The sequence below is a fragment of the Garra rufa genome, chromosome 4 (genome assembly GCF_049309525.1).
Source record: "Garra rufa chromosome 4, GarRuf1.0, whole genome shotgun sequence".
NCBI lineage: Eukaryota > Metazoa > Chordata > Actinopteri > Cypriniformes > Cyprinidae > Garra > Garra rufa.
The window spans coordinates 40,886-55,112 of NC_133364.1; the positions used below are offsets into that span (position 1 = coordinate 40,886).

At 35.6% G+C, this 14,227-nt stretch overlaps 1 protein-coding gene across 1 annotated transcript in view; it reads right to left on the bottom strand.

Moving 5' to 3' along the window:
- The window catches only part of LOC141333094 (proprotein convertase subtilisin/kexin type 5-like), a 58,605-nt gene that overhangs the window by 39,319 nt on the left and 5,059 nt on the right, over positions 1-14,227 (bottom strand). The window contains exons 4-5 of the mRNA XM_073838016.1: positions 11,256-11,399; positions 6,733-6,809 (exon numbers count right to left, since the gene is read on the bottom strand). Coding sequence (XP_073694117.1) covers positions 6,733-6,809; positions 11,256-11,399 — 221 coding nt within the window. The remainder of the gene's footprint in view (positions 1-6,732; positions 6,810-11,255; positions 11,400-14,227) is intronic.

A 14,227-nucleotide genomic window follows, 5' to 3' on the forward strand; every position in this document is an offset into this window, starting at 1 on the left:
CGAAACAAACTTACTTTTTAACTTCAAGTGCTTGTCTTGTCTATGTCTGCGTGAACTCAGTTTTTTCTGGTTCAAGACAGTTAAGGTATGTCAAAAAAACTCTAAACGATTCCAGCCGAGAAAGAAGGGTCTTATCAAGCAAAACGATCAGTTATTTTGGAAACAAATTGACAATTTTTAACTTTTTAACCTCAAATGCTCATCTATGCATGCGTAGCCTGTGTAATCCGGGTCAATACAGTTAGGACTAGGTTATGTTAAAAAACTCCCATCTCGTTTTCTTCCCTAACTTCAAAATCGTACTACATCGCTGCAGACGTACCGCCCCAGTGTTTAAAGGGAACATGCAAAGAAGATCAAACGCCCTTTAAAAAAAAAAAGGGTAAAACAGCGATGTAGGACGATTTTGAAGTTGAAGAAAAAAAAACGAGATGGGAGTTTTTCGACATACCCTAACTGTACTGACCCAGATTACACAGGCTACGCATGCGTAGATGAGCATTTGAGGTTAAAAAGTTAAAAACTGTCAATTTATTTCCAAAATAACTGATTTTTTTATTGCTTGATAAGACCCTTCTTCCTCGGCTGGGATCATTTAGAGCCATTTAAAGCTGCGTTCAAACTGCATTTTGAAAGTTCAAACTGGCGGGCTCCATAGAAGTCCGCTATATGGAGATAATTCCTGAAATGTTTTCCTCAAGAAACAACTTCTTTATGACTGAAGAAAAAAAAAAAAGACATGAACATCTTGGATGACAAGGGGGTGAGTAAATTATTCGTAATTTTTTGTTCTGGAAGTGAACTAATCCTTTAAAATTTAAAACAGAAGCTAACATGGAATAAACTAAGACAGTCAACTTGATAAAAAAAAAAAAACAACAACAACATTTTCTCAGAGAATTAAAAATATTACAATCCAATATGTTTGACGGACATTGATTTCTGACGTGATGTACATATGGGAAGTTTTTCTCCTGATTGTCAATATGTAATATCCAGATGGAACAAGGCGATTTTTCAATCTCTTTTATTCAATCTCTTTCAGAATGCAACAAATTATGAAACAGAACTTGCAGAGCTAGTAGCATTTGCTTTCACATACTTGTGTAGAGTATGATTTAGGCCTAAAAAAAAAAGTGGCTGGCCTTTTACATGTCATTCAGACTGTCTTTTCCTGTCTGACTATAATGCCAATAGTCAAAACCCTGCTATGTGAGACTAAGTCACATCTGCTAGCAGAATACAGGTCAATGAGAAAACCAGAAACATAAACCACACCTGGACAGAACATTTCAGCATTTCAGTATTTCCAGAACCACACAGGACACCGAAACCTTTCCTACGCTGCCTAAAAAACGAACAAAACTGATAATCCTATTATATGGAAAATATAAACCCATACAGCGTACAAACCATCCACAGTCACAATCACAGTCACAAGCTGTTGTGCTGCACATTTGACATACAGCTTAAAGGTCAGACTGGGTCAATAAACTGCATTTCCACTGAAAGTCTAGAGCAAAGCCCATGTTCATCTGGGAGATATATGAACTTCTAATATTTACAGTACAGCCGCTCGGTCACTCAGAACGACCCCCGGCGGCGAAGCTCACGGTCAAAACCCACCGCAGGGAAATAAAGACTCACATTACACAAACTATCAGCGGAGGAACCAACACAAAACATTCCAGCACATAAAAGATCGACAGCTTGTGTAGGATAGTCGCCAAACGACAGGGGAGACTTTACTGAATCGCTGAAACGAACCCAAAAAACAGTTGTGGTCAGAATTATTAGCACCCCTGGTAAATACGAGCAAACAAGGCTGTAAAAACAAATCTGCATTGTTTATACTTTTGATCTTAGACTAAAAAAACTAACCTTTAATTGAAGCCAAACAACCAAAAGTGGAGCAAGAAAAAAAAAAACACATGAAATAAAATGTTTTTCTCCAATTCACATTATTAATAGTAAATATCTCTGAAGTATATTCACATTAATATTTAAATTTTTTTAGCACACCAGGGTGACAATGAACATGAAATTGCCCTTGCATTACTTAAGCTAACACAAAGATGTGCAGTGAAAGATTATTGAGCTTCACAAATTAGAAAGAGGCTGTAGGAAGAGAACTAAAGCACTGAAAATTCAATTTCCACAATCGGTGCAATAATTAAAGGGATAGGTACATCAAAAAACGAAAATTTCCGCATGATGTACTCACCCTAAAGCCATCCTAGATGTATATGACTTTCTTATTTCAGAATAATACAATCAGAGTTATATTTAAAAATGTCCTGGCTCTTCCAAGCTTTGCAATGGTAGTGAATGGGTGTTGAGATTTTGAAGTCCAATAAAGTGCATCCATCCATCATGAAAAGTGCTCCACATGGCTCCAGGGGGTAAATAAAGGCCTTCTGAAGTGAAATTCGCTAGAATGCCACTCTCTCGTGTGTGTGTACAACAGTTAGCGAAAGCCAGAGATTACGGTTTATAAAGTTTTAAATATGGATATTTTTCTTACACAAACAAATCGATTCACTTCAGAATGCCTTTATTTACCCCTGGAGCCATGTGGAGCACTTTTTATGATGGATGGATGCACTTTATTGGATTTCAAAATCTCAACAGCCATATACTGGAAATAAAAAGCTTGGAAGAGTCAGGACTTTTTAAATGCAACTCTGACTGTTTTCATCTGAAAGAAGAAAGTCACATACAGCAGTGTTAATTCCGCTGACAAATCATTTGTCAATTTTTTTTTTTTTTTCACAGACGATAATAAAACAAAAACTCATTTTGAATGACAAAAACTATGACGAAAATCCATTTGTCAACTAATAAAAATTAGACAAAAATATTAGGGAGGGACAATTCGGGCCTCTCATAAAACGGTAAAAAAAAAATTATATCTGAGAGTAAAAGAAGAGCAGACATATGGATAAATTTGATGGCACAAAAGAGAACTGTTTTCTGAGCGCAGACACTGAAGGAGCACCTTTCACACTGAGCACAAGTACTCTTTCGCGTCTCATGAATGGAGAAATACACACAAAATGATGTTGAATTGTCAGTTTTGACAAGTATTCATGTATACACATCGTGAGTAAAAGTAAACAGTTGGGAGACTATTGGACATGTATCAGTACATTGCATCTGTGCAGTCAGTTTTAAAGGGACAGCAGCCTAATTTAGCTGCTATTGTCTGTGGCATTGATGTTAATCAAGCAGCAAAAGAAAGACTCTCAACTAGACTAAAACTAAAACTATTCAAATTACTAAAATATGCATTTTAGTCAAAAGATAATGACTAAGACTAAGCCAAAAGAAATTGCTGTCAAAATATACACCTAACACTGATATACACCTAGAATGGCTTGAGGGTGAGTAAATTAAAGGGTAATTTTCTTTTTTGAGTGAACAATCCTTTTAAGATGTTCTAATGCCAGAAGAGGAGGAGAGTTTGATTGGCTAAAGACTCGCCAAGGATCACAGCTGGAAAATTGCAGAAATTAATCAAGTCTTGAAGTCAGAAAGCCTCAGAAAATTATCAAACGGCACCTACATCACAACAAGCTGTTCAGGGGGGTTTAAAAAAAACAAAAAAAAAAACAGAACTGGGTTCTTGGTCAGATGAAACTAAAAAAATTGCATTTTGGCACACATGAGATGGGTTGAAAGGGATGCACAGAGATAAAAAAAAAAAGTACCCCATGTGTGCAATTAAATATATTGCTGTATCTTGTATCCCGCTGGAGGTGCTAAACATCTAGCAAACAGCAACAGTTTAAAAAAAAAATAGGTTCTGCATAGGCCCTCCCAGTTCTCTGACCTGAACTCTATCAAAAATAAAGAGCAGGAAATTAAATGCTACAAAAAAAAATAATAAAGAAAATAAAGTAGGATATGCCGAATTTAAAGGTGTTAACTGCCACATAGTTGTCCATACTACTTTTATGAGGTGAGAACTTTTGAACTTTCTGCACTCAAGCCTCACAGAGACAGAAGCAGCCAGGACAGGAGGTGGATGGTATTCTATAGAGCGTGTCTACACACGCTAACCTAAACCTCCCTCTCAGTCTCCACCGCACACTTCCTCCTGAAAACAGTGACAGCATCAAACACTCCTCTTTTCCTTGGGCCACGGAAATACTTCTAATGGGGCTCCTGAAAGTGTAAATTAAGAGGGGGAATAGTGCTCACGACAGCAAAAGACTCATGCGTACGTGCACTCACTAAAAGGGGGTTTGTGGAGCATTTAGAGGCGTCTGATACAGGCAAGGCAAAAATCACTAATACTATTGCTCATTATTAGGGATAAGTATTACATTTCAGCACATAACCCATCCCGCTCTATTTAAGCTATGGACATGAATCACACCTCAAATCGTGCAGATTGAGGAGAGGTGTGCTATCACTTTTCTGAAGTAATAATATGGGGGGGAATCTTATAGACAATGGAAAATAGGGGATAAACATTACCATTTAATAAAAAAAAGTGATTTCTTTATATTATGGTAATGAGAATTGGTGGATGGCAAATGTGCCTTTTTGTCATAGAAATGGTCCTAAAAAAGTAACATTTTATTTACACAAAACCAGGGGTAATATTGTTAACTAAAATGATCTAAAAATTAAAGGCTGAATTTAAAAGCTAAAATTAAAATTTAATTATTAGATGAAACATATAAAATTAACAGAAATGAGAAATGTTGCCTCTGCAACTAGCTTAAATACGTTTAAGCTAAAACTGAACTGTTGAAATTGAAGCTAAAACTGGAAATACCTGAAATTTAATTAAACCTACAAGAAAATTAAACTGTATTTATAAACATAACTCCATAAAAATAGTGATTACTTAAAAGTAAAAAAAGCTAAAAAATTAAATTAAAATTAAGTTAAATTAACTGATTTGCTGAAACATAAAATGAACAAAAATGAGAAATGTTGCCTCTGCAACTAGCCTAAATAAGTCGAAGCTAAGACTAACTGAAACTAAACTAAACCTACAAGACAAATTAATAAAAATTAATATTAGCAATAGCAATATTTAAAAATAAAACTCAATAAAAATGACAATTACTCAAAACTAAAAAATGAAAGGCTGAATTTAAAAGCTTAAATTAAATTAAATTTATTAGCTGAAACATATAAAATGAACAAAAATGAGAAATGTTGCCTCTGCAACTGCCTTAAAACAGCTGAAGCTAAAACTAACTGAAAACAACTAAAACGTAACTATAGCTACAAAAATAGGAATATTTAAAAACAAAACTCAATAAAAATTGCAATTACTTAAAACTAAAATTACCAAAAGATGAAAGGCTGAATTTAACAGCTGAAATTAAATTAAATTTAAATTGTATTAAATTAAATTAAATTAAATTGTAATAAATTAAATTATTAGATGAAACATAAAATGAGCAAAAATGAGAAATGTTGCCTCTACATCTAGCTTAAAATAAGCTGAAGCTAAAACTAACTGAAAATAACCAAAGCTATTACAGCTTTTAAAAAATTAAACCGTAATAGCAATGTTTTAAAAAATGTTCAATAAAAATTGCAATTATGTAACATGAAAAATATTTAAAAAAAACGAAAGGCTGGATTTAATAGCTGAAATAATTAAATTAAATATTAGATAAAACATTTAAAACTAAATAAAATGAGAAATGGTGCCTCTGCAACTAGAGGGAAACAACAAAATATAATATAATATAATATAATATATATAAATTAGATTAAAAAATAAAATAAAAATAAATCAAACCTTATTAGCAACATTAAAAAAAATGATTAAAGAAAATTGACAAAATTAGCTACTAAAAATGTAACTAAAATGTAAATGGAAAAAAATAAATGGCAATACAAAATATTAATAGAAACTATAATACTATTAAATATTACTTTTTTGTCTTTGTTCAAATGTTGAAAGCTATCTGTTGCAGTACAGAGCTTTGTGAACATTCTTGGAAATTTTGCCTCTTGTGTTCTACGAAAGAAAGAAAATCATAAACATCTGGAATGGCATGAGCGTGAGTAAATGATTGGGTCATTTTAGGTCATTTTGGGTTGCACTACTCCATAATGACAGCAGATGAGGTTCAGTTTTCGCTCATCAGTTGCAGAATTGCATTGCACTGGAGCTCCAAGAAGAAACTACAATGGCACAGAGGATCAGAGTCCGGGCCAAGCTTTCAGTCTGAACGGTCCAAAAAAGCTGCAGAGCCATCTGGCACAGGCTCACACACACTGGCAGAGTGGCAGCCACAAAAACACATGGGGGCCTCCACCCACTCACCAAACACACCCATATATACACACACAACAAATCAAATATCAACATTCACCAAACGCTTCCAAATACATACTGATCTCGTGCCAACACTTCCAGACACACACATAATCTCTCACAGAAAGCTAATTCCAAAAATCCCTTTTCGCCAAATAAACATGCCAAATACATTTACTTCTACACACGCCGATTGCGAGCCAAGTGTCGTATTTACTCACACACCTAAGAAAATCCTCAAACGCACAGAAAGCAAACTCCAAAAACCCACATTCACCAAACAAACATGCCAAACGCTCTTACTAGCGCACAGATCAGAAGCCAAATACATTCACACACACCACGGAGAGGACTGTATAAACAAAGCCTTTCCAGGGTTTTAATGACCTGATATGCTCGAAGAATTGAGCGTGTGCGTGCGTAATATACTTCACTCTTACTTGTTCTCATTACTGGCATCATATCGAGGCATGGGATCCATGTCATTACCGTTCACATCATAACTGGCCTCGTTATCCTGCAAACAGATCAAAGGAAGAATAAGACGCATGAGAACACGGTCACATGTGGATTTTGTCCGTCCATTATGTGAATGTGCCAGTTAGGACACTTAAAGTTCACCCAAAAACGAAAATTACTCCATGATTAACTGACCGTCAAGCTATCGTAGGTGTATATGACTTTAGTTTCGTCTTTCAGACAAATACAATTGAAGTTACATTAAAAAAAAAATTCAAGCTTTATAATGGCAGTGAATGGCTGTTGAGATTTTGAAGCCCAATAAAAAGCATCTATCCATCATGAAAAGAATTCCACACGGCTCTGAGGAATAAAGTCCTTCTGAAGTAAATCAATGCTTTTGTGTAAAAAAAAAAAATCATATTTAAAGGGGTCATCGGATGCAAAACTCACTTTTACATGTTGTTTGAGCATTAATGCGTGTTGGCAGTTTGTGTACACAACCACCCTACAATGATAAAAATCCACCCAGTGGGATTTTTTTTAATCTTCAAAAGTAATAACCCCATTTTTAAAATCAGGTCATTCTCAACACAGGCCGCTCCCACGATAGTTGATTGACATGAGCACCTTACTTTAGACCCGCCCTCACCGAGCTGAAACAGTCCAACTTGAGCGATTGAGGTGTTCTGTTGTTGGATGTAATAATGAACATAGCAGTCGTCATTTACTCCCGACATCTGAGCCGCTGAAGATGCAGAGGATAACGTTACTTTCATTTTTAAAAGGAAAGCGCCGATCCCGATCTACATATGCGTTTATGTTCGTGCGAATCGTTCCTGATGCAGCTTCACCCACAGCAGAAGTGAGTATAAGGTTTTTTTATGCATCTTTGCAAATGGCCTTTCTTAATAATGTGCTTGTTGGCAAGTTTTGCCGCTAAACGCAGCTAAATGCGGCTGAAGTAAACATTACGGCTCATCATCCCAGGCAGAGAGGGGCGGGGCGAGCAGAGCTCATTTGCATTTAAAGGATCATGCAATAAAATGAGTTGATTTTTTGCAGAGCTGGTTTTGACAAGGTAAAAGGGTGTTTTTTTACAGTACTATTGGAAGTTTTTAACCAAAGTATATTATAGACTTTTCATTAAGACCCTAAAGAATCATATGAACTTTTGGAAAATTGGCATCCAATGACCCCTTTAAAACTTTATGAACCATTATCTCTTGCTTTCACTAACTGTCGTGTCTGCGATTACGGGAGAGTGCTATTCCAGCTAATGACACAGACAAATGCGGTGGAAGCACAGAAAAAAGAGCAAAACAAAACACCAGTCATGAATTAGAAGTACGAAACGAGGATTTGTAAAGAAAAATGTTGCAGGATTTCGATATAAGCCAAGAGGAGAATGGTTTTCGTTTGCTGTAAAAGTTTTAAATACGGATATTTTTCTTTCACAAACACATTGATTTGCTTCAGAAGGCCTTTAATAACCCCCCGGAGCCCTGCGGAGCAATTTTTATGATAGATGGATGCACTTTATTGAACTTCAAAATCTCAATGCCCATTCACTGCTATTATAAAGCTTGGAAGAGCAAGGATATTTTTTTTTATATAACTCTGATTGTATTCATCTGAAAGAAGAAAGTCATATACACCTAGAATGGTTTGTGGGTGAATAGCCTAAATCATGGGGTAATTTTCATTTTTAAACAACTATCCCTGAAAGTGAACAACACTTTTGGACTTGTAGATGTGAACATGAGGAATTGGAGTAAAGGGGAAATGTAGTTTCAGGACAAAGCTTATATAAACACAAAAACATCAGCCAATATACAAACAGTCTCTGCCTGTGTGCTTTGTTCAATTGCTCTGATCCAAGACCTAGTTTTAGGTCATCAAGACATCATGGGTGTGCTCATATATTATAAAAAGTAGCCATCCTATATATACCAAAATTAGTCTTATTACTGGAAGACACCAATGTTTGTGAATGCACCACTGGAGAAAGCACTTGTGTGACCCTGGACCACAAAACCAGTCTTAAGTAGCGTGGGTATATTTGTAGCAATAGCCAAAAATACATTATTTGGGTCAAAATTATAGATTTTTCTTTTATGCCAAAAATCATTTGAATATTAAGATCATGTTTCGTGAAGATGTTTTTGTAAATTTCCTACCGTAAATATATCAAAACTGAATTTCTGTTTAGTAATATGCATCACTAAGAACTTCATTTAAACAACTTTAAAGGTGATTTTCTCAATATTTAGATTTTTTTGCACCCTCAGATTCCAGATTTCCAAATAGTTGTATCTTGAGCAAATATTTTCCTATCCTAACAAACCAAACATCAATGGAAAGCTTATTTATTCAACTTTCAGATGATGTGTAAATGATGTTTAAAAAAAAAAAAAAGACACTTATGACTGGTTTTGTGGTCCAGGATCACATATCATCATATTACAGCTTAAGCGTCATTGAATTTCTGTCAGAGTTCATTGCTGTCAGTCAGTTTGTGGATACCATTAAAATGAATGACAAGTGTGTAAACTAAATCCTACTTGCTGCTAAATTGTCTGTGACTTCTCTTATAAAACATGTGTAAACTCGAAAAATAGATGAAACCAAAATGAATGTTTAATGTCAGTTAGCTGATATGCCGTTTATTCATTAAATAAAAATCAGTTTTCCAACAAAAACAGTTTATTCAGTGTAGTGAATCATCTCCTCTATAGACATTCATTCATTTATTCATTCAAAAAAAAAAAAAAAAAATTCAGCCTCTGATCTCCTTCCCTGTGTACCGGAGCGTTACGCTCTTTTTTGCTAACCTTGGAGGCATGCCTTAACGCGGCTTTGATCATACCGATAACTTGTTTTAGCCAAACTCTAAGGCAGTATCGCATATATCGCAGAATGCACTGCAACAAGCTCAATGGAGAAAAATTCAAGATTTCAGATGAGACGAGAGAGATGTTCTGTTCAGTTCTAGGACACATCAATAAAAATTGCTCAATGCAATCAAAACGGCTTGTTTTACACCATATTGTAGTATGCAATATGTGTTTAATGCTTTATAGTACACTCTTAAAAGTAAAGATGCTTCACGATGCTATAGAAGAACTTTTTCTGTCTAAATGGTTCCATAAAGAACCTTTAACATCTGAAGAACCTTTCTGTTTCACAAAAGGTTCTTTGTGCGAAATAAGGTTCTTCAGATTATAAAAAAGGTAAGAAAGAGATGTTTTTTTAAAGAACCTTTGACTGGATGGTTCTTTGTGGAACCAAAAATGGTTCTTCTATGGCATCGCTTGAAGAACACTTTAAAGCACCTTTATTTTTAAGAGTGTATTGTGACATTAGCTTAGCATCATGCTAATGTTAACTCCATGGACCTCCTTCTTCTTTCTAGGGATCTCAGTAGTGTAAGTCTTCATAATTGGGTAAACCTTTTTTAGTGGTGAATGGAAACTACAGCAAATGTAATTTTTACATTCCCATTTTCCCCAATAGCAAAACTACGACGGCGTATACAAAAAATAAAAAATCTAAAATTACGAGATTATAGTTGTAATATTTTGAGAATAAAGTCGAATTTATGAAAAAAAAAAAATAATATTTTGAGAGTATAGCCTGTGCATGCAAAAATGGCCCGGATTGGGAGCACCAGGAGAAGTTTTCCAGCCATGCGTTTCATTAAATTATGCTATTTTCTTTGTGAAAATCCCACCACCTACTCCACAAAAATGTGGCGTCCAATCTTTCAACAAAAAAAAAAAAAACACTAAAATATTCTAAAGGTTGAAGTGGACTCCAAATCATTCACATTACATCCAAATTCATTAACGTAATATTTAAACTTTATTTCTTGAAATATTAGGACTTTAATCTTGTAATTCTAGATTTTTTTAACATGGCACTAAAACGCTGTCATACAAAACAAAGCAGCAGTGTTAGTTTTCTAAAATTTGAGGAGAAGTTAAAGCTGCAGTCCGTAACTTTTGGCGCCCTAGCGGTTAATAAACAGAACAGGTTGTGTATCGTTTGAATTTTATCAAGTCTGATTTTAGTTCTGATTCTGCTTATCAATTCCAATTTTAAGCGATTCCTAATTCCAATATCAAAAAATCCATTATCCATTAAGTATAGTGTAATAAATGTAAAGGAAAGGAAAATCAGCGCAGAGGACTATGAAAACACATTTTTGTAAAGAGCCTCTTAGGAGGCAGCTTTCTTAATTCTCAACAGTCATCCAGTCAGCTCACTAGGTTTTGGAACAGAGCAAGTATGTTAGAAATGCATACTGATATTCTGCTCTTACTATTTCTGCAGTACATATACAAAGTTTGCAAGGAATACCTGGAATGACAGAATGCATAGATCTTTACACAAAATTTGACTAAAAATGTAATCACTAATAAGTATACAATGCAGAACATGCAGTATGCAAGAATTACATTCTAAAAAAAAAAAACAGTCATGCTCACAGAGATACACTTACATAGTTCTGAATGAGATCTGGGTGGTTCCTCTCGATGCCGTCATCCAGAATGGTAACCACCACATCCTTCCCCGTATAGCCTCTCTTCCACGCGCCAACGACATTCATGTCAGACTGACAGTTATGGATGTTATCATTACAGTGCTGCATAGACAAAGATAAAAGAAGGGGAGAAAATATAATTAGTTGAAGAGTAACTTAATGCTCACACTACTGTTCAAAAGATTTTTTGTTGCTACTGTAGATGCATACTTTCATTCAGCAAGGATGCATTAAATAGTTTGAAAGTGACATTTATAATTTAACAAAGTATTTAAACTTCAAATAATAAATGCTGTTCTTTTTAACCTTATATTCATCAAATGATCCTAAAAAAGGCGGTTTTAAATATTGATAATAAGAAATATTTTTGAGCAGCAAATCAGCTCATTACAATGATTTCTGAAGGATCATGTGACACTGAAGACTACAGTAACGATGCTGAAAATTCAGCTTTACATCACAGGAATAAATTACATTTTACAGTGCCCTCCACAAAAATTGGCACCCTTGGTAAATATGAGCAAAGGCAGCTGTGGAAATAAATCTGCATCATGTATCCTTTTGATCTTTCATTTAAAAATTTCACAAAATTCTAACCTTTCATTGAAGTAAAACAATGAAAATTGGGGGGGGGGGGGGTCTCATTATGAGATAAATGTTTCTCTTCTTCATGTTGGTCACAATTATTGGCACCCCTAGAAATTGTCCAGCCATGACTTTCTGTTGCACAGGATTTTAAATATGAGGAGCACAAAAGCCAAATTCCCTTAATTGTCCATCACAAGGAGTAAAACCAAAGATCATAGTTCTGATGTGCAAAACAAGATTGCTGAGCTTCACAAAATAGAAAGTAGCCTAGAAGAGGACGTGTGTCTATATCATCATAATAGATGGTGAGGAGGAGACTTTGAGTGGCCAAATACTCTCCAAGGATTACAGCTGGAGAATCGCAGATATTAGTTAAGTCTTGGGGCCAGAAAACCTAAAAATTCAGCCCCTACATCACCACATGTTGTTTTGGAGGGTTTCAAGAGAAATCCTGCTCACTCATCCAAAAACAAACTCTAGCATATTTAGTTGTCAGATACAACTAGAACTTCAAACAGGACTGGCTTCTATGGTCAGATGAAACATTTTGGGCAGCAAACACTCAAGATGGGTTTGGTGCAAACAGGGATAAACATGCTCACATTTAAAAAAAAAAAAAACTGCTGGATATTTAATGTTCTGGGCCTGTTTTTCTACCAGAGATCCTGGACATCTTGTTTAGATACATGGCATCACGGATTCTTTCAAATACTAAGAGATAAAAAAAAATCTAAATTGTATACAAATTGTATAATGGGTCGTGTTTAGATATTCCATCAGGACAATGATCCAAGACAAACACAAAAATGTGTCACTGAGGACAAAATGAAGCTTCTGCCATGGCCATCCCAGTTCCCTGACCTGAACCCTTTAGAAAATGAGTGGGTGAACTGAAGAGGAGAAGCACCAACATGAAGCTGGGAATCTAAAGGATCTGGAGAGACTCTGTATGAGGGAATGGTCTGATCTCGTTAGGTGTTCTCCAAACTCACCAGGGATTATAGGAGAAAATTCAGAGCTGTTAACTTGGGAAAAGGATTTTGCAATAATTAGGTGCCAATAATTGTAGCCAATGTGAACTAGAGCTATTATTTCATAATGAGATTCAGATTCATAGCTGAATTTGCTCATATTTACCAAGGGTGCCAATATTTGTGGAGGGCACTGTATATTTGCGCAAATAAATGCAGCTTTCGTGAACATTATTTTACTTATATTAAAGCCCTTAAAAAAAATCTTCCAGACCCCCAAAGCTTTCAATGGAAATGTACATAGAAGCATCTTCTAGTTATTATTATATTAAAAAAATGACCAAGATGCAGGGTAGGGTGGATTCAAACCCACATCTCCCACGATAACCACAGCTCAATGTGTCTGCAACATGCATCCCAAACACAAGACCACAGTCAGAGTCAAATCTGCCTATTTTTGGTGCTCTAAAATCCCAAGCACGTGGTAACAAGCTAACATTATTTTTAAAACACATCTTAGTAAATTACTGCATCCTAAACACTGTTATTACATGCGTCACAAGGAACCAAACGTACAGTTTCATTGGGCCTAGAGTTGGAATTAGACCCCATCCTGGAAAGTCAAGTTTATTTGCTCCCAAAGTACAACTCGCAGGTCAACAAGCGAAACCTGAGCCAAATGGATGCATTCAGGTCAAAGTATTAATGTTATCTGAGCCATATTAACCATTGACAGAGCTGTAACAACCCATTAGAGAACAAGCGCTTAGTTCACTCTCGCCGTTTCGGGCGAAGCTATAAATACGGCCGTAGACAGAAAGTGATGACAACAATTGCTATGTGTGCGATGACTCAAGGTTTCAGCCGCAGCCAAAGTGCAACCTTTCATACACCCTGGCAAATCTAAATGGCTGTTTACCACATAAAAAAAAAAAAAAAAAAAAAAAAGTGCAAGGATGTCTTCACATTCCCTACGTGCTGATGTACCACACCATAGCCTCTCGTGAGCCGAGGAACATGACAGCTACGAAAACAAGAGCCTGTTTGTACAATTACCTCACAGAAAATGTCATTATGTTAGAGCCTACAAAAGTTCAACGCATCTCTCTGGGTGGTTTTCGCATGTAGAAACTCGGCTAATCTGGTGTGACAGGCATCGTCCGCTTGGAGCGAGATTCAAACTGACAAATTGGTTTTAGTTAAAAACACCAAAGTTCGACTACCTGCCATTGCCTTTTAGTGAAAAGGCATCTTGAAAAGCAGATTGGCTTGGTTTTGCATTTACCCAACACAACATGATACAATGTCTTTAATGAAAGCATTCGCAACACATTTCAATTCAATAACGGCCCAGATTGCTGACTTAAACAG